This window comes from Desmodus rotundus, chromosome 11, assembly GCF_022682495.2.
Source record: "Desmodus rotundus isolate HL8 chromosome 11, HLdesRot8A.1, whole genome shotgun sequence".
NCBI classification, from domain to species: Eukaryota; Metazoa; Chordata; class Mammalia; order Chiroptera; family Phyllostomidae; genus Desmodus; species Desmodus rotundus.
The window spans coordinates 29,342,510-29,364,341 of record NC_071397.1 but is presented as its reverse complement, the minus strand read 5'-3'; the positions used below and the strand labels follow the sequence as shown (position 1 = coordinate 29,364,341).

General features: G+C 40.1%; 1 protein-coding gene across 1 annotated transcript in view; it reads right to left on the bottom strand.

The window, feature by feature from the left end:
* Positions 1 to 21,832, bottom strand: part of COL19A1 (collagen type XIX alpha 1 chain) — a 335,696-nt gene that overhangs the window by 66,896 nt on the left and 246,968 nt on the right. The window contains exons 17-18 of the mRNA XM_045184877.2: positions 7,200 to 7,244; positions 1,674 to 1,736 (exon numbers count right to left, since the gene is read on the bottom strand). Of these exons, the coding sequence (XP_045040812.2) occupies positions 1,674 to 1,736; positions 7,200 to 7,244 (108 nt within the window). The remainder of the gene's footprint in view (positions 1 to 1,673; positions 1,737 to 7,199; positions 7,245 to 21,832) is intronic.

Genomic DNA, 21,832 nt, shown 5'->3' with positions numbered 1-21,832 from the left:
GGATATAAAGGATGTTGTAGGGTCCCCCCACCCACCACCATCACCAAAAGAACTAAGTTTTTAAAAAACTGGACTCAGTAATATTGAAAAGTGGCTTGAGAAGCCACTTGGATCATATAAAAACCGAGAAAGGAAAACAACTTCAGAAAGTGCACTGAGAGCAGTTGTTTGGGCAAATAGATACGTTTCTAATTGGGGGGAGGGACAAATGAGCCCTACTCTTTAAATATACTGATTTTATTATTCATTTTAGCTATAACGTTTAGTTTTGGCAGGGCGGCCTAATGACTTTTAAACCCTGGGTTCTACAGTCAGCCTAAGGGTGAGTCACAGCTCTAACACTTCCTGGCTGTATAAACTTGGGCAAGTTACTTAACCTCTCTGTGCCTCAGTTTTCTCATCAGAGCAATAGGAGTGATAATAGCCTACCTCATTTTTTTTAAATGAACTAAGTTACTACAGGTAAAAGACTTAGCGCCCACATATCTGGTACCTCACACTTGCTCAAATGTCTGTTCTATCATTCTCTGCCACGGCAGAGCGACCAAGGTGTGTAGAAGCGAGGCAGATCAGGAAAAATATTTTTTCTTTCATTTTTTCCATTGTTTTAGACATTGGTGATGGTGGTAGGGGAGTGAGTAGAGGATGGGGGCGTTGTGGTAACAGGGAGTGCCAGGGGCTGTCTAGGCCGCCTGGATTTAGGGAATTAAATGTCTTCTAGCCTATTTTGTTACCTAACAACTCCCGCCGTCCAGTCCCACTCAGAGTTTGTGCAAACAGCCCGGCTTTTCACTGTATGTTTTTTAATCCCCTTGGCTAGCAATGCCTCCAAAATCAAAATGCTTTTGGTATTCTCTAATATCTTAATGCTCTTTAAAGATTTTTTTTATTAACTGCAGCCCATGAATCCAATTGGGATCAGAGACTGAAGTCATGCTGGGGATTCCGAGTGGATTCAGATACTATTGGCAGAAGCAGTAAAGCTGGGAGAAAGAGATGATGATGAACCACCTCTAAGATAATGGAGCTTCTTATGCCACAAACTGTACGCAGGTACAAGTTTTCCCACAGAAATAAATTCTAGCAATCATTAAATTCCACAGGCAGGGATGGGAGGTATGGCTCACAGGTTCATTTTTATCAAACTGTTACTAGTTCCACCAAAGACTGCAGTGTAAGTGATTGAATTATCCACACTTCCCTAGTCCTGTGATCTGAAATACACTCAGCAAATTAGGACCTTGAAAATTTAGCGTGCCATCCCTCTCAATCCTTTCCATTATTCCTCTTCTCCCTTCCACCCCTCTGGTCCAGCATGAAATTCCTTCCTCCCACCTCTTCATTATCAGGACTAGTGCTTTCATATTCTTTATTGTCTATGAATTATATGACCAAAAAAGTGGGGAATGGTTAAAATTAAGTTCCTCTGGAACAGTTTAAAAATACTGCATATGGAATTTAATTAGGCAAATAAGAACTTGGAATACAAATGTAAGATACAGGACTTATGGTATAGTGAAGAATTCACAGCCTAGAAGGAAATGATAGTTTAGTGAGGGAGGAAGACAAGGCCACATGGTTTGCCTATTGAAGAAGAACAAAATGCCAGGGAAACCCATTTTAATTCCATTTTTTGGATATTATTTCTTTGTCCTAAAAGGTAAAATACTTACGGATTCTCCTTTTTGACCTTTTGGGCCAACAGGCCCTGGAAATCCTGGTTGTCCAGTTTCACCCTTTCAAGAAAAAGCAGAAGACAGATTTCTGTGTGAGGTCACATGGGTACTGCTGTGATGTCAGAGTCAGAGTAATTGCTTGTGCTCCTGGAATTTATCTATTATCCTCCAAGAGGCAAGTTCTGAATGGAGTTAGGCTATTTGCATAGTAATGTGTTCGCCAGCACTTCACAATGCCTTTAGGCCTTTTAGAAATCTGTAATATTCATTATATTTAAAATTAATCGGAAACAAAAGTTAATTATTTTTCAAGGAAAGAACATCTAGAAGAGAAAAGTGATAATTTTGCTCTGCTGTACCAAAAAAAAAATTTCTTATGATCTTAAAGACATCAGATTGTTTAACTGACACGATAATTCAGGCTCATTTTATTTCAGAAACTTCTTTCCTTTTTTGGGTGGGGGAGGTGGAGGAGCGGAGAGACATATGAAGAAAAATGAGTCTCTCAGCTGTTCCCAGCATGTACACGGCTGCTTAAGTGACGGGCTGTGGACAAAGAAGGCATTCTTGTTGACGCGGCGACAGCAGCAGCCCAGAGATGTCTGAGATGTCTCAGATCCTGATGAGGGGTTTGTATGCGACATGTAATGAGTACTTTGAAAAACGCAATCTTAGAAATAATACTTGTGGGAAGAAAATATACCAGACTTCAGAGGGATCTCGGCATTGTGCTACTTTTTTGTGTCTATCCAAATCCTTTAACATCATATAATTGTGTATCACCTAAACAGAGCCACCGGAAGTTATGCATTTTCCCCCAAACTTAAGAGTATTTTTGCAAAATGATGTTTCTGAGCATATATAGGCTTTTCTCACCTGTCTTGTGTATTTTTTAATTAAAACCATAGGAAACATAAAAGTTGAATTATGTCAAGCCTCCATGTGTGAGGCACCCAAAATTTTAAAAATTAAAAAATTATAATCAGAGAAGAAATCTCTTATATTTCTCTCTCTATTCTTGTCCCAAATGGAGCCACTCTCTTAATTTGGTGCTCATCTGTTTAGTCCACATTTTAGCACGTTCACTGCACATGTGAAATCATAAACAATATATTATTCTAAATATTGAAAACAAAAACCAAAACACCAAATTCCCAAAGTAAATTTATCTTGTATAAAACATTCTGTGACTTGTTTTTTTATTCAACATTGTTTTTAATACCCATTTCTGTTGATGTGTACAGATCTAGTGTATTCATTGTAAGGATTGAATTGTGTAACGTGATGTAATTATAGCATTACAATGTCAATGTACCAGGGCTTATCCAAGCCCCACTGAGGGGCCTCTGGGTTGTCGCCCCACTTTCTCTATCATAAACAAGGCTTCAGTGAACCTCTCTGTAACTGTCTCCTGGTGCGGTGTGTTTATCTGTTTATTTTAAATAGTCTATCTGAGTCTTACTCAGATAGTCGACCCAAAGTACTTCAAGTACAAATTTATCACAGTACTAAAAATTTTGGCTTATTTCTGCATTTCTTTATCCAAATCAGTGTTTTTTGACTTTAGATTAGAGAAAGAAGGAGCCTGTCATATGTAATGGATAGGCAGGATCATGTATTTACTTAGGAGTTTTCTAGATTTGTGGAGTATACTTTGTAAATTTAATTTTGACTCTATTAATGATTATTTTTTCCTTCTAGTATCTAAATATCTAGTACACCACCAATCTTATACTTATTATAGGAGAAGGCATTTTTACCCCCTAGAGATAATAAATGCTATCCAAAGCAAAAACAGGAAGAAATTGGTGGATATAGTTAAGGGACCAGTTGCTGTTGGTTTAAAAGAGGAAATAAACAGTTGGTCTTGTATGAGCATTAGTGTGTCCAGTGTGACCTTCCTGTACCTATCTGGTAGGTGCTCAGGTGTGAAGGAAACATTTGCCTAGTAGTTAGATTTATCTGCAAAAAATAAAAATAGATTTCTGGGAAGGGGTCTAGAAATGACTCTAAAAGTCACATCTGCCCAATCCCAAAGGGGATGGGGATGTATATGTTGGAAAAGTAATTATATTCATAGCTCATATTCATCGAGCTGAAGTAAATAGATCTACATTGGAACAGAGATGAAGGACCCAACAAAAGCTTTGGTCCATCTCTCTGAGTGGTCCATTGGTTTGATTGGGTTTAGAAGAAATTGTGGGAACCAATTCCCTCATATAAAATTCTAGAAACAAAAGCATTTCATACCTGAATCTTAGATACATGTTGAGTCATTTTTCATATTTAAAATAGATGTTCAGTGATTTCTCACTGTGGATATGAGTTGAAAGACAAGTGATGAATTTACTTTGCTTTAGGACAGGCTGTCCATTAATTTGACACTTCAGATGCTATTTTAAACACTTGGTGCTTTTGTGACTTTATCTTTTCTCTCTGAGAGTCAACTGCCAAAGAACCCTGTTAATTTCTCAGGAGTCCTTAAATAATTCGGTCACCTTATTCCACTATCTCTATCAGTTCTTTTCAACCAACTGACAAATGCATTTTTCCTTTACCGCGTTTAGTCAGTCTCAGACAAGCTGCGGAGCACCGATCGTCATTTCAATACTGGTGGACTGGTCACATGAATGCCATGGTCTCTATTGCCATTTACCACTAATGGCTGCTAGTGTTCCTTAGTGTTTCTCCCTGTATCTTAATGCTCTTGATACAGGACGTGGCTGCTAAACCAGGAGTGATTTACAAGTAAATTCCTCTGTTGCTTGTGTCTGTTCTGGTGCGTCATTGTAACATTGGGTTCCAAATGGTAGGCTGCTTGTGTGATTCTGTTTTTTGCCTGTCAGTATGTTGAGAAGTGATAAATCATTTATGTGCTGAAATTGTACTTCTGGTTAAACCTTTTATTCTATAACATAGGTAAATTGAGTCCTTTCACTTTCAAAATGATGGTGAGAGATGAAAAGATGAGCAAGACCAGGTGTTAAGGATGGTAACTAATATTGACACCAAAAAGAATTACATGAGGTCTCATGCAAAGACAGGAAGCTTGGAGTGGATGAACAGGAAGGAACAATCTGTAGTGGTGGCTGAGTATGTGTCAGGTGTTGTGCTTTTAGGTAAGTTCATATCATCTCATTTGATTTTAATCCTGCCATCAACATTGTGTACATATGATTATGCCCATTTTACCAATGAGGAAACTGATACTCAGATAAAGTGATTTTTCTCAAGGAGACACAGCTATTAATGGCACAATAAACTTTTGCCCCCAAAGACCATGCTCTTTCCAGCACTCAATGGTTCTCAACCCTGGCTGCCTGTTAGAATCATCGGCAGCACTTTTAAATGATAGTGATATGGACCCCACCCCAGATCAACCAGAATTTGGCCCAAATCAGAGTCTCTAGGGATGGAGCTTGAACAATAGTATGTCCCAAAAACCCTCCAGGTGATTCCAATGTGAAGCCAGGGTTCAGAACCACTGGGGTCCAGTTGTGAGAGTAGATTGAAGAAGCTTTAAATTATCACTATGGTGACCCTTGAAAAGCATTAGGATTTTTATAAAACCAGTGTGTCGCCCTAACTGGTGTGGCTGAGTGGATTGGGCATTGTCCCACACATCAAAAGGTTGCTGGCTCGATTTCTGGTCAGGGCACTTGCCTGGGTTGCAGGCCAGGTTCCATGTTGGGGGCTTGTGAGAAGCAAGCAATTGATGTTTTTCTTGCACATCAATGCTTCCCCCCCCTCTTTTTCTCCTTCCCTCTCCCTCTCTCTAAAAATAAATAAATAAAATCTTAAAAACTACAGCAACAACAACTGTGAACCCTATCTAGTAAGGTAAGAGACTGTTTAAAAAACAAATATTGTATTGATTCAGAACAGTGGCTGTGTATAAGGTAGAGGTGATTTCATTCTTCTAGAAAGTGTTATGCTTAACCTTTTCTAGTTTGTTTTATGTATTACTTATTGGCAGTGTCTTTCTCCTATTAATTAGAATTCTTAAAAATCATTTCATATGTACAGTTATATTAGGTACTGCATCAAACTCCTTGCAGATTCTTCGAGGTTATTTCTTTGGGTGGCAGGAGGGGAGAGATATGCCCCTGGCTTTTCTGATTCCACTTGAGATTCTGAAGCAATTAGAAAAGATTTTGAGCAATAGAAAAGGTCCTTAGAGTTTGAAATACACCTGTTTCACAGAATCAAATTTCTCATCATTGAGGTCTCAGGAATTTCCAAGTAACATATGTTTCCTAACGAACAGAGCAAAACAGAAGCCAGCTGTTTTGTTTCAAGAAATGAATCATCATTTAAATACTTTAAAAGTACCACATCTCCCTTCTTTTCTCAGCTGTCCTGCGTGACAAGCTCTGTGGCTTTATTTTGCTTTTTCTTCCCCCGAGGTTGCAGGTGTCCAGTAGTAACTGCTTAGAATGTAATGTGTTCTTCATGGTGGTGTAGGAATTCTGTAAGCTATCTGGTTACAGGAAACAGTGCTAGTGTACTACCAGTACAATGTAAGACACACAAATGACATTGCTGCTGAACAATTAATATTTTTGGTTGCTTTTCTAAGAATGTCATGGTTTTATTATTTATTTTTGCTGAAAAATTCATTTTCAATGGTCAGTCTGTAGAAGACCCAACTTTCTGTTGAGACTATATTTTTGGAGTATTTTTCAGTAATGGATGTATGATCTTTTGAGTAGATTGGTTGCACTGATTAATAAGTCACAGAAGTCATATTTTCTTGGGTTCATGTCAAAACACTCTGCCCTCCATCAAGAGCATTTTTACTGGGTGAATGAATGAAGTTAGCACTCACAGGCCACACTCCCTCAGAGTATTTTCAAACCCAGTCATCTCTGTCTGCAGATAGAATGTGTATTGTTTTTTCCTGACAATGGCACATTGACACTGAACCAAAAGTCATCACAATTTCAGAATCCAATGGGAGCGAAACATCTTTCTGAGTGAGCAAGTAAATCTGTCATCTTCACAGAAAATATAATTAAACCTGGGAATCATGATGAGAATGCATTGGAAATTCATTAGCATTTTAGTTTTGAAGCAATTATTTGGTTAAACCATAAATGTATGTTATAAAACCCCATGGAAAAAAATGCTTCCATGATGACAGGTTGTTTGGACACTTAAGGAGACACACAAGTAGTGAGCCTGCACCTGAGGCATTTTGTCAAAGGGGTCTTCAGATTGTTTTTGCCACCTACACGGACACAGGAAGCGTCCAATTATAAACTGAAACTGTGTCCTAATTTCATTTACCATTTTACAGCTAATCCCCCTTAAAGTGTTTCCTTCTTTGTAGCAACTGCTACTCAGCAATCTTCACTGAGGGGCCAATTCCAATCCTGCCACCTGGTCAGGAGGTGAGGAGGCTGTGCTGGACAGATAGCCCATGGATGGCACCCCACAGGGCAGCAGCACCTCCCCTGATACGTGGATGTGTCACTTGGTCTAAAATCACTTGGTTTTTATTCACTTTGAAAATCTGATTACCTTCTCTCCTTTTGGGCCACCAGCTCCATGTTCACCAAGGTTTCCCTAGGTAAACATAAAACAACAAAATAAATCCCCACAAAATATTCATTTTTAATACATTCAATCTCTATTTTAAAAAACAGAAATAAATAACAGTACTATAACAGTGTTCTATGGATACCATTTTAATCACTTTTGCCTTTTGCAACTTCTATTAAATATTCCTGGAAAATTCCAACTTTGGGTACTCTATCTTCCCTGTGATTTCCCTATAAGGTAAGATTCTGGAGAAATATCACACCTCCATGGAAAAAACTGTCTCTACTCCAAATTAATGCCTGGAAACCTCACACGGCCCCCAGCCTTTCCAGAGATATGACTCTCTAATGCTATTGATGGTACTGTGCTGCCCAGTATAATGGACATTCTATTCATTGACCTCTTGGCTGCACTTGCCACTCTCTTGACTTGTGTGATACCTCACCCTCCTAGTTACTTCCTATGTCTCTGACCTCTCTTCCTCTCCCCCAACCTGACTGGTAAAGGTTGAACTTCCCCAGGACTCCGTGAAGGCTCTCCTTTTTTGTGACTCAGCATTTCCTCCCAGGACTTCTTATCTACCCCCACAGCTTAAGTATCAGCTACCACACAAAGGTAGACAAATTTATAAACCAGAACAGATCTCCTTTCTGAGTTTTGGTTCATATGTATAGTTTTCTATTTGATATATTCACTTGTAAATTCTAGAAGAAGTTCACATTTAGCAAGCTCAAAACTGAATTTAAAAACACAACAAATACACACATATACATTCGAGAGAGAAAGAAGAAATTATTTTGTACTGTTAACAATTGTTAGTCCAGAAGTGCGAGAATGACTAACTTCTTCCTGGTGTAAGTCTGCAGTTCAACTTGCTAAAATGAGTGGTACTTTCAATTTACAGTTGGAAAAAGAACAAGGATAAGCTGGTGCCATATCTGAGATTCTGTCAACCTGCCTAATATTGTTTGGCCCACCTTGGAGATTCCCCAGAGATTCTGCCTCATGCCCACTCAAGCTGCTTTTCCATATGAATGCCTGGTCTTGGCTCATGCTTCACAAGTTCTTAAATCTTATCAAACAAGCAACAGCTGGCCTCAGTGAACTCCAGCCCTGGTACTAGCTGAAGCTGCCTAGATTCACAGCTTGACTTCACCTGGGAATCTCCAAGCCCAGCACAAGTAGCAGATATCTTGGGTTGCTTTATAGCTCAGGCAGAGTGGCCCCTGGCAAAACACAGGTGGAGGCTGACTTTGGCCTGCACCACCCAGGAAACCCCAGGGCCAGTGCACCCAGTGGACAGCTACAGACCATGTCAGAACACCAGCCCCCTGCCCCTGCACAGCTGGTCCTCCATGGAGGCCAAAGGTTGGTAGTAAGTGGTCATAGCCAATTCTTGCAGCTGACTGGCCTGAGTAAAAAATCTCCCATTGATCTGCCAACAACAACCAAAGCTCAACTACAACAGGAGGGTGTACTCAGCCCACACAAAGGGCACACCTTGAGTACCCAGCTTGGGTGATAGGGGAGGCTGTGCCACTAGACCCTATAGGACACTTACTATATTAGGCAACACAACCAAGCCACGGAGTCAAAGCAGCTCTACCTAATACATAGAAACAAACATGGGGAGGCTGCCAAAACAAGAAGACAAAGAAACATGGCCCATATGAAAGAACTGATCAAAACTACAGAAAAAGCGCTAAATGAAATGGAGATAAGCAACTCTCTGATGCAGAGTTCAAAACACTGTCTCAAGGAACTTAGTGAGGACCTCAGCAGCATAAAAAAGATCCAGTCAGAAACAAAGGATACACTAATTGAAATAAAGAAGAATATACAGGGAAACAATAGTAGAGTGAATGAAGCTGAGAATCAAAATGATTTGGAACACAAGGAAGCAAAAACAGTAAGAAAAAAGAATACAAAAAAAAATGAGGATAGTATAAGCAGCCTGTGGGACAACTTCAAGAGGCCCAACATTCTCATCGTGGCAGTGCCAGAATGAGAGCAGAAGGAGCAAGAAATCGGAAATCTATTTGAAATAATAATGAAGAAAACTTCCCTAATCTGGTGAAGGAAATAGACATTCAAGTCCAGGAAGCACAGAGAATCCCAAACAAGATGGATGCAAAGAGGCCCACTCTAAGACACATCATAATTAAAATGCCAAAGGTTAAAGGTAAAGAGAGACTCTTAAAAACAGCAAGAGAAAAGCAGGTAGTTACCTACAGGGTAGTACCCATAAGACTGTCAGCTGATTTCTCAAAAGAAACTTTGCAGGATAGGAAGGATTGGCAATAAATATTCAAAATCATGAAACACAGGGACCTATATCCAAGGTTGCTCTACCCACCAAAGATATCATTTAGAATTGAAGGGCAGATACAGAGCTTCCCAGATAAGAAAAAACTAAAGAAGTTCATTATCACCAAACTATTACTATATTTAATGTTAAAGGAACTTATTAAAGAAAAAGAAGATCAAAACTATGCATAATGAAATAGCAAAAAATATGTATCTATCAACAATTGAATCTAAAGAACAACTAACCAAACAAGAACGGAGACAGAATTATGAATATGGAGAATATTTTGATGGTTGCCAGATGGTAGAGGGGTTGAGAAGAATGGGTTGAAGAGGTAAGGGAATTAAGAAGTACAAATAGGTAGTTAGAGAATAGCCATGGATTGTAAAGTATAGCATAGGAAATGGAGTAGCCAAAGAACTTATACACATGACCCATGGACATGAACAATAGTGTGGGGATTGCCTGAGAGAGTGGGGCTGCTGGGTGGAGGGGAGCAAAAGGGGAAAAATCAGGATAACTGTAATAGCATAAACAATAAAATATTATTAAAGTAAATAAAAAACCAAGGAAAGAAAGAAAATCTGAATTCATCTTCTCTCTTCCATAAAACACTTCCTACTTCAATCTGAGGGGCCTTCCTAACACTGTCCTCCTTCTTCCTCTAGTACAGTCAGTCTGGTCTCCTATGTCTCCAAAATCTCTACTCTCCATGCTACCTGCCTTCATTCTAGGAAGGCCATCACTGTTTTGCCAGAGCCACTGCAGTAGCTCTCTCATTGGCCCTCTATAATCCACTCCTGCTCCCCACCAACACACATACTCTCTAAGTAAGGTCAGAGCAATATCTCTAAAAGACGTTCTAACTTCATTCCTTCTAAACCATAACAAAACCATCAAAACCCTGCATGACTTGAATTCACTTCCCTCTCCAGCATCATCTTGGCCCTCTTCTCCCTCAGAAGTTTTAGCTATAATCATCTTCTCCCCACTTCTGAGATGAACCAAAGTTCTCCCCAACTCATCCTCTAGGTCACCACTCTGTCTTCACCTCTTCATCGGGCTAGCAGCCACTCATCCCTCGGGTCTCAACTGTTATAAAACACCATTCACGGGAGCCTCCTGTGAGCCTCCCAGACAGGCTCCCCTTTCCATACCTTCTCCTTGGATGTTGTAATTTTCCTTTGTAATACTTACTGACATTTTTATTTTTGTGTTTGTTTAAAACACTTTGCACCTCCTGCATTAGAATGTAAGCTCCAGGATGACCTGGAATTGAATACTCACCCCATGTCTAGGGCAGTACCTAACACATAGGAAGCATTCAATAAATATGTGTTGAATAAGCCAGTAATTCTAATTTATATGTTTTGCAAAACAAAGTTTTCAATTAAAAATACATGTGTTGGTAGAATAAATTAAAAGTACAGAAATGTTTAAACAACAAAAATACACAAAGGTACCCATTCATCAGTGTTGCTATGGTTAACATGTTCAATGGCCTTTCATGCTACTCCAGTTAAGTATATGTAGTTTACAATCACTGTTAGTATAGGTCTTGTGACATATATTCTCTCTTTCTTTCTACTTAATTTTGATCTGAGATGTCTAAATTGAAAATAAAAATTGTATTCTCAGACCTGAGCTATAAATTATCATAAGGAAAATGAGGTATAAAACTCTGATACACACATGCATACATAAAGGATTAGCACTTACAAATGTTAGGTTGCTTGGATGCAACCTGCACAAAAACATATACATTTTAGGCATTTCCTGAAAATACCAGCCATCTGGAGATGGTGCCAATCTGTGTGCCCAACCCATCAGTGTCTCTCCCTGGCTGTGCTTATTCTAGGACATCGCTGGGGAAGCTGGAACATGATATGAGTTGTCCAGAGATGATATTTGGATTGGGTGGCCCCATGCTCTTGGCTTGCAGATAAGAAGAACCGAAGTGCTCTGATGAAATTATATCACAGCACCTTATTTAGATCCTCCCCCCAACAACCTCGAGTGTGTCAGAGATGCTGTGGTTGGAATGAAGAAATACCTCTTTAGCACTAAGTCATATTGTTTTATCCATATGCCTCTATTATTCTAAAATTTTGATTTTTCTGGTGGCTTTCACACTCAGAAAGACAATAAGGCCATTCACTGCCTAGGAGAGCATCACATGTCTGCTTCACTCAACAGTTAAGCCAGGAAAACTATCTAATCAAGGATCCACATGGCCTCTACAAATGTTTTCCACTCTTTGGCAAACAATACTCAAGGTAGGTTCAAACTTTAACTTCAGTGCCATTTATTCATTGACATGTGATGTTCTCCTCCCTACTTTCTCCAAGCTAATTGTACCAGACAATTACTTGGCTCTACAGAAATAATAAGACATAGTCCTTTTATTTCTGGAACCTACAGTTCTGTCTCAGATGGTATTCTAATTTTACTAGGTCATTTTTGGACTTTTCCATGCTGTTTAAATGTTTTTATAAGTCTTATGAATAAATATAACAGCTGTACAGTTTTGAATGTGTTTATTTAAAAGTACCTGGTGAAGTGGTAAGGGTTGTGGTGTGGGGAGTGCTAATTGGCCTGCCCATTTCAAGAATTCTGGGATGTCAGAACACGCCCTTTGTTCTCTTGTGGGTAATGGTGAATGGAACTTTGAAACCGATACTTAGGCAAGCAGGAAGACTTTCAAGCTATTCCAATTGCCCCAGAGAAGGTGTTCTCTGTGAAGCAGGTACTATACGTGGATGTGCATAGGTTCGACCACAAGAGGTGGCTGTTTTTATAGGCTCTAAGAAGTCAAGTATCAGCAGTTCCCTGTGGCTCCATATTATAAAAAAGACTAGGACATGAACCCTCTCTCGGGATATGGGGTATTTTAAAAAGCCCCAGTTTAGTATTTGGGGAACTTGCTGTAAAATCCTAAGCATGAGGGAACATAATGTTTAAAAAAAAACCCATTATTTTGGATTGAAGTGTGTCTTTCCCCACGATTCATATGTTGAAGTCTTAACACCTAGTACTTCACATTGTGACCTTATTTAGAAATAAATTCTTTGCATATGTAATTAAGATGAAACCATACTAGAGTAGGGTTGACCCCTAATTCAATACAACTATGTTCTTATAAGAACAAATTTTGAACCAGAGACATGCGCACAGGGAGAATGCCACATGGAGGTGGGAGATATGCTGCCACGAGCCAGGAGGGAGGCCTGGAGCACATTCCTCTCCACCCCTTCAGGAGGGGTGCTACATACAGACACCTTCCCCTTGCCCTTTCAGCCTCCAGAAATGTGAGACAATAAATTTCTGATGTCTAAGCCACTTCGTTCGTCATATTTTCTTACAGTTGCCCTAGCAAGTTAAAATATAACATGTGGCCTAAGAAGGCTGGGCTGTCTTGAAAATAAGGCCTAAAGCTGGCTCTAAGTCCAACCTCTCAGTTACTTGCAAGCTCCAAGTGTGATGGACCACAGAGGGGAGAGGGAAACCCAGGGGACTTTCAGGGTCCTTTGCAATAAAACTAGCATTCAAAACTAAGATACGTCTGTGCCTAAATTCCTGGTATTCCCCCAAACTAGTGGATCTTGGGATGTAGGGAAAGACAGGAAGTTAGGACTTTAATTTTATTTCTCAATATTATGGGCCCAGAGGGTGGCTTCTGGTTTCTCCAAGGAAGCCTTCACTTCCTGTGCTGTCATTGGGTTTAACTCACAGCTTGGAAGGACCTTGAATATTTGAGTCTAGAGAAAGGTTTTCTGCCCTTCCTAGTCTGTGAATATTAAAATGAAGTTATGATTTGATACTTGGAAGGAGGGTAGATTATTTTGCTAACAATCTTTTTTGGGTCAATAATTTGGAGAAGTGAACACTAACATCGGTTGCTGGGAGGCACAGCAGCCATCTCCAACAGTTGAGACTGATTCTCTGCAAATTTCACCGAGTGTGGTGATGTAAAAACACAACTATGCATTTTCAGTGTGGATCTTTAAAAACACTATCAAATGGAAAGTATGGCAGTCCTCGGCTTCCACAGATACCATTTTCCCCCATTTGCAATGTTGAAAGGGGCTCAGGATCTGATGACTCTGGCAGTTGACAGAGCCTATCAAATTTTTATTAAAATACCCAGCGCTGGAGACAATGAAGAGCAGTTTGCTGGTTAGCGAGCAGATTTTCCTTAAGGGGAAGAATATGCTCAGTATTGTAGCTTCTTTGCAAACAATGTTGCAGAATGGGAGCAGCTGTTTTGAAAATTACTTTTGTGATGGAGAGGGAAATCTACCTTTTGTTCTTTGCATCCTCAAGTGGGCATGCAAAATACATATAAACACACTCTGGTCATCTTGCCCAACTTAGTCTCTCTCTCGCTCTCTCTATTCTTCACTTCCTTCCCCCCGCCCATTTGCTTTTTGATTTGTGTTGCAGTGGGAGAGGGTTTTTTAGGCCTGACTTTCTCTCTGATGACATAAGGAAAATTGTAGGGAAAAAAATCAACTCTTGTACAGGGGCTAAAGGGCAGTTTCTTTGCCTTTGAGGATTCCTGGGCCTGGGAATGAATCCTGGGCTATTTTAGTTTGGAAGGGAAGGGGTGCATCTGACTGGTCTGCTCTTCATCCTGCCTTGGGTCACGGCTTCAGCTGCTTCAGGCTGAGGAGCTGTTGTCCAGGACTCTAGTGCAGACATTACATAAATCAATGCCAGTTTGAAAGGGAAGATTATTTTAACCTTGGAATGTCACTTTTTATACCTCAATACATGGTCCATTATTTAATCTCCAGGAAAGTTTCACGCTGACCCCCCACCCCCTGCCCTGTGCTCATTTGGTACAGCCAGACCATCGGGCATGCAATGAATTGCAAAAATGAAACAACCTCACTATCCAAAAATAGTTCCGTGATGGGGGACACTGCCAAATGGAAACATTCATCTTGCTCATCGTGGCCCATTTGGACCTTTCCTTTGTGAGGCTCAGGGCGAGGAGAGGGTGGTTACCATTCAGAAACATTGGTCAGTGTGGGTCCTGGAACAATGGGTCTTGCCTCCTCTATCCATTCTGGGGGGACCTCAATGTAACAGCTCAATGTGTAGATGGAAACAGGGCAAAGTGTTTGCAAAGTTATGTTGCATTAATTCCCAGATGGGCTTAATGCTTTCTTATCCTAAGTGCTTATATTGCATCATTTGGGGAAGACAAGCTATGGTCTTTCTTTTTTATCAAGTTACGCTCCAGCTGGACATTTTGAGCACACGCGGAAAAAATACCCAAGAGCCTCTATCCTGTAATGGCAACAAGGACAGCCGGAGTTCTTCTAGGTGACTGACTCCATTGGCTAAGTTCGAAGTACTGGTTTGCTGTTAGCAAGGCTCTCCCCTCCTCTGCTCTGGTCAGCCCCCATTTTTTTTGAAATATAACCGTAAAGTTTAAAAATTTACATTCCTAACCGGAGACTAAAATATAAATGCTCCATATATCTTCATTAAAGGGAAAACTGACTCATTGGCAAGATAAACTATATATACAAACAGTGTTAGGAGGCCTGTAAAGATATGAGCTTTAAAAGTTTTGCAAGGGATAGCAAATATTTAAGTAGCTGAATCGCAACTTGGTAAATTTTATACCAAGGGCAAAAGTAATATAGTGTGCTCTTTAAGCTTTTCTAGCTGACACTGTGACATCAGAGCCAACTCATTCTCAGTACTTTGAAGCATTTATGATAAATCCTATTTTGTAATAGATGTCATTAGAGAAAAGTATTGTATTTTTATTGACTGATTTTAGACATGCTTCATGTACTTTTTTCCAAGTACTTCATGTACTTTGTGCCAAGTCCTAGTGTTCTGAAAAAGTTGGTATAGACCTATTCAGAAAATGTTTAATTATACCCCAAACATTCCTGATATAATTTTTCCTGGAAAATCCAAGTAAATGAGGAAATTTAAGATAGGATTACTTAGGAAGTATAACAAACTTTCCACACCCTTGATTTTAAATTCATCAACCACAAATGATCCAGGCCTTCATATTGAACTTAGTCCGATGAAAAAGGAATCAGGATTTAAAAAATGAATTAGCTTATTTTATAAACACTTTCCTGAGCACATGCTATCTTTAAGCCCTCTGCTGGCACATAGTGTCTTTTTGGACTTCTAGGAAAAAAGGAGTAACAGTAGTCAGGAATTTATACGAAGGGAAAGCAGAAACATAGAGGAGCGTCCCTGGATGCGCTTCTGTGTAGCGGCACGATCACTCAGCAGCACCGCATCAATGATAAGCTACTATGTGTGTAAGAGACCCTAACCAGTGCACAGCAGGCCTCGCACCAAGTGATCAGACCCCAGATACTTGTTAGTGAGTGAGGAGTCAATGAACGGTCTCACGTAGGTCTCCCTCCGAGTCTCACTTTACTGCTGACACCCATTCCTCTCCCTGTCCCCTGGGAGAACAGGAAGCACAAGTGCCTTGACTTTGCCACTCGGATAGTTCCATGTCAGAATTCCATCCGTCCTAACTGGAATTTAAAAACCTTGGGGCAGTTAGAAGTGGCCCCTCCCTGAAAGGCTGGGGACACCCAAGTTTGACCTATGAGATATAAATATTTGCTTGAGATTTTAGTGTAGCACCTATTGATTTTGATAAGAATTCTATCATCCATTATGTTATCCAGAGCTTCAAGGAGGCAAATAATCTCTTTCTGCTCTCAGAGAAAATAGATATATGACATTATCAATGGTGAAATATGATTTTTGCATTAATTTTTTTACATAAAATTTCACAATTTTGAAGTAATTTTTTATTTATAAAGATAATATCCTGGTTTTGAAAAGAGATACTGAGCAAAATACTTTTTTTGGAAACATTGTCGGTATAGAAAGATGTTAAGAATATGTGATCAGTTTTCAGTCTGAGCAGTTAGGAATTAATTTTTTTTAAAAAATATGATCCCATAAAATCTCCATGTATATAACATGTGAAAAAGGTCGCACCTCATTATAAGATCCCCCAAGAGCAGGTTGTGTCCCTTGTGTTCCAGGAGGGCCCTGTGTTAGGAACAGACAAAAACCTAAACATTTACCAGAGAGTGTGACTTTAAATAGTATACCTAAGAACTCTTGAAATCTTACAATTAAGAAAGAGTCTGTTTAGTCAAATATTCCAAGTAATAGAGAATTGCAGGGGCATTAACTCATCAGGTTCCTAAAGGTATTTCCAGGTTAAGCCCTGCAGGAATCCTGAGAGGTCCTTAATGGGAACACGTAACATTTTACCAGAAGGTCAGCCATCAGCATAATCTTTATTAGAAGGAATTGTAGCCATAAAGCTCCTCAGGGAGGACGTTTTAGCCTCAGTTTGTTTCTGGCACTTCTCACAGGGTTTTGATCAATATATTGCAGAAATGTGTAGCCACATATTATTAACTTAGAAAATAAGGAAAAATATGTTTTCTATTGCTTTCCTCTTCTGAATTAATGGGATGAAGAAGGGTTGCAAATGACTTTCAGGCCAGAAAAAGATGTCATCTCTAAGACCTCAGGCTTAAGTTATGTATATACTCGTATTTTTAGGTTTACATGGAAATATTTGCTAAGCACTATGCTGAGCTTGGGGAGCCAGGAAAGAGGTAAAGGTATTTTCTCCCAAAATTTCCAGGAAGAGAGAAAGAGAAGAGTTTTCTGAGTTTTTCAGGGATTACATTTAGTGAGGAGGGCCCTATGAAATACAATGCTTAGCATTATTTTAAATCAAGTAGTTCAGGCCAAGAAAGAGTCAGCTATTTAAAAAAAAAAGATTTCATATATCATCTAGATCTCAAAAGTGCCTAGGAGAAAATATTATAGGGGTGAAATTCTTTACATTTTACCTTGGAAGATAAGACAAAGAACGATTATGACTGAGTAAACCAAACATTACTGTTGTACACAAATTACTTTTTTAACAGGTAATGAAAGCTTTAAAAAGTGGAGAAAAATTTTAAGGAACCACCGCCAGCTGCATTCACTGATCTAGGTGAAACCTCAGATATACTGAAAAAATTAATGTTTAACATTTATGATGGGTGTTTCTTATGAACGGCTTGTGGCTGAAGATCTCTTCTAATAGGAAACCTTTGCGCTGTGCCAGTAAATGTAGAGGACACAGCGATGTGGAGATGGATGTCTGCAGGCAGGTTGGTATAACTCTTAAGGAAATAATAGGCCTCCTGAGTAATGGAGCCACCTGTGATTAGAAAGACAAACGATGCTGTTACCTCACTGGAGTAAAAACAGAGCTAATGTCAGCAAAGAACTCTCATCGCATTATGTATTGTTCCCACTTTTTTCTTTTCTTTCTACCAGCCAGCGTTGTGTAGAGTACCCTAGGTCACCTAGATGAAATAATGAAGAAAGCAATTACTGAGTTGGAGGTTGTTGTACCAAGTTTCTAGCCAAGAAGATGTGAGTTAAAAACTCATTCTTAAAACTTGTGAGACATGAGAATTCACATACGTTGATCCATCTTCAGTTATATAATGAGGAGAGAAATGTGAGACACCACATGTAGTGTCACCGACAGGTAGCTTAGGAACCTGTGCATAGTAGTTGCTTGGTGCCTGGTGAATATGTGTTAATAATGCTGATTAGATAAAAATAGTGATGTGGTGGGTAAACGTAGCTTCAGACACATTTCATTCTAGCTGTAAGGAGTCTTACAAGGGATCCGAATATGGCAGAACAATGAATAATACAGTATCTCAAATAGAACAGAAGAATCCATCAAATAATAATAGCAAATATATAGTGCTTATTGTATGCCAGGCATTATACCACGGGTTTTATATGGATTAATTCATTTAGTCCCCACAATGACACCATGAGGTATGTAGTATCATTATTTCCAATCCAACAATATGGAAAATGAGATTTAGAAATTGTTAACTGGCTCAAGGTCGCAGCCCTGGTAAGTAGCAGGTCTAATATTTAATGTAGGCAGCCTGAGCCCAAACTCAGTTCTCATTTACTCTACCATCTTAACCTAAAAGCAGACTCTCAGCTTAAACTAATTTTTACAGTTTTTTTTTTTATCATGCTGACTGTGCCCTTGAGAATCACTCTTCCAGGTTCTACTCCCCATACTGAAATTGAAAAAAATCAACAAAACTAATACTTAGCACTTTTTATGAGCCAGCACTGTGCTGGATGCTGGGCAGGAGGAGGAGGGCAGGAGATAAGCACTTTGCCTTTAGATGTGGTCCTACTGGGCAACGGACAGAGGCCCCTGTATCTGCTCCTTGCATCTCCCATCTGTCATCATATAATCTCTCAAGGTATGATAGGAAGATTATGCCTGAATATTCCAAAAAAACTCCTCTCAATTCACAGCTGTACGAAAAACGCATCCTATCTTTGTTTGCAGAGGTTGGGAGAGCAGGTGTTCAAAGGATTTAAGAAGCAAGAGCCTCCAAGGGGACCCTGGAAGTGAGTGAGAAAGAAGCCGAACAGCAACCAGTGCGGTGTGATAGGGGTTGCATGGTGCAGAGCAGGTAACAGCGTGGAGGAGAGTAGTAAACATGGAAGTTAGGATGGAGCTGATTTTTAAAAAAATTGGGTGAGAACGGGCTCTGACCCATTGCAGACTGGTCATCCGCCTGCCGCACGTAGGTGCATTGCACGGACGCAGACGCTGGTCCTCATCCGGAATCCTGATCTCGCAGTGGAGCTTACCAGCGGGGTCGGGTGGGTAGGAGGCCAGTGCAGCTCCTCTCAAAACAATAGCAAGAGCATAGTTCCTGACCAGCACCACTGGCCGAAAGAAGAGTTTGGACAAGATTAATGAGCCCTATAAAAGCTATTGCTGCATTTTCGTATGTTCCGTTCTTGCCATAAAATGTCATCCCCAGAGTAGTGCTCCAAATGGGGTCAGGCTGAAATTTTAGGCTCTACTACTCAATCGGCTGGTAAGCAATTATGATGACATTTTCTTCCTTGTTCATTTAGTCACTGGGATGCCTGGGGTATCCCACATTTCACATTTAATGTAACAGAGATTTATAGCGAACAGTCCCCCCTGCAGGCAGTGCTTTACACAAACTCTCCCAGAGGGCTGGAGAAACCCTGCAGCGACTGAAGGAAGACACTAGCACAGAGTCCTCCAGCTTTCTGCCTGTACCTGACTGCAGCCAGGAGAGCCACGACTCACTGGGTTGTCCTCAAACTGTCAGAAATAAACAACCTCAGTCAATGTGGAGATAGTGACCATACAGAGACACTATGCGTGTAAATGCCAAGAACAACTCTATTTACAGTTAGAAAAACAATAAAAACCTGGGGTCTCAGAATTGGTGGCTGTCCTATTAACCACATCCCCCAAGAGATGGGCTATTTTTTTTATTTTCTATTTTGGTACAAACGCATAGTTAGAGAAGATCCAAGGGTCATTTGTTTCCTAGTTTAGCAAGAGCTGCCAGTCTTATAGAGTATCAATCAACTCTAGGAAGGAGAAGTTAAAGACATATGTTAAGTGACGGGTCTCCTGGCACCACGCAGTTTTAGTAGATTCACCAGGGCACTTGAAAGCTCACTTTCTCTGGGCTTTGCAATTATAAGGACGCGTCAAAACGATGCATAGATGACCCAAGGCTGGGTGGAGAAGAGAGGCCAGTTATGGAGGGCACATCGGCCTTGGCTAGTGCTCTCAGGAGCTCTACTAGGAAAACAATGGGAAGGTTAATAGATAGGAAAAATGTCCCAAATCTTGCTCACGATGGTGACCCGCAGCACAGCTATCCGGAAATCATTGCTATGTGGTGTCTATCTTTTATGCAGTTCTGTTTCACTCTATTTGTATTGGGTTGGGAGACACAGGACATCCGGGTTACTGGGATGCGCACACAATTAGACATCAGCTTTAAAATGCTCATGCACTCCGGCGAGACATACCAGTTCAGAACTGCCCTCCGGTGTAAGTAATTACCTGAGAGGTGTATAAACCTGGTATAGGCAGAGACCCTGATATTTTTCCTATTGCAAAGAACATATCTAGTGCAAAGAAGCGAATTAAAGCTACATTCAGTTTGGGAGTGTAAACGCTCAGTGATAGTTTAAGAAGCTTTTCTTTTTGCTAAAATGTGGAAAGCAGAGAAATATGAATCTGCCACCAGAATCATCAGATGAGTCGTGTAAAAATGAGGGGTCGTTTGCATTGTCATCCCCTTGATAGACTTCAGTTTGGGCCACAGATCTCCTATTTAAAAGATGCAAAGAGTTCTCAGTTGAAAACCATACTTCCTCAGGCCTGGTCTTGGCTGCATTTCATTTTCAGCCAGTTGATGTAGCACACGTAGCTCAAAAACCTTGACTTTTGCCTTTTTTCCCCTTCCCTGGTCTTTGCTGTAAACAATCTGTACCAGTCAAGGTTCGGGTCTTTTCATTCAGCTTTAGCACACCCTAGATATTCTGAATCAGGGTTTCCATGGCTACTCAGTCAGCCGCTCCACTCCCTCTCTGATCCTCCCTCCTGAAGTATTTTCCTTTCTCCCTTTCCCGAGATGCAGCCTTTAGTTCTTCATAATGCTGACGAGCCTGCTCGAGGCATCTGGGTGACCCTTCTCTCCAGGCACCATAGCTCTTCACTTTTCAATTAAGAACCCCTTTCAGGATTCACAAATGCATATTTTTAGGTTACACATACCGGTAACTGTCTTCTGGCCCTGTGGGTTTCCAGTGAACATCAGTAACAATCTTTGAAATAGCAAAACCTCTGTGAAGAAAGTTGCACTAATCAACTTGTTCAAAAAATGCTTAAAAAAAAAAAGCTCTGCTATAAGAACAGATAGAAAGTTTGTTATTGGAAAGTCATTTGAGCTAATTTTCTTTTCTTAAAAAATATGTTTATTGCTTTTAGAGAGAGAGGATTGGGGGAGAGAGAGAGAGAGAGAGGAAGAAAGATTGATGTGAGAAACACTGATTGGTTGATTGGTTGCCTCCCATATATGCACCCTGACTGGGAATCGAACCCCCAACCTTTTGGTGTATGGGATGATGCTCCAACCAATTGAGCCACCTGGCCAGGACTGGGCTAATTTTCAAAAAATGTTTCCAATTCTCTAATAGCTTAAAAAAAAAGGCAAAGGTCAGTAATTTCTTCCCCCTTGGTACTAAAAAAATAAAATAAAATGCCATCATGAACCCTAAACTCATTCATTGGAATGGGAAGATGAAGCACCTTTCAATACATAGTAATCCTGGGAAAGCTAATGTCAGAAAGATTTTGTCTCATACGAATTTCCATCTACAACATTACATATAAGTT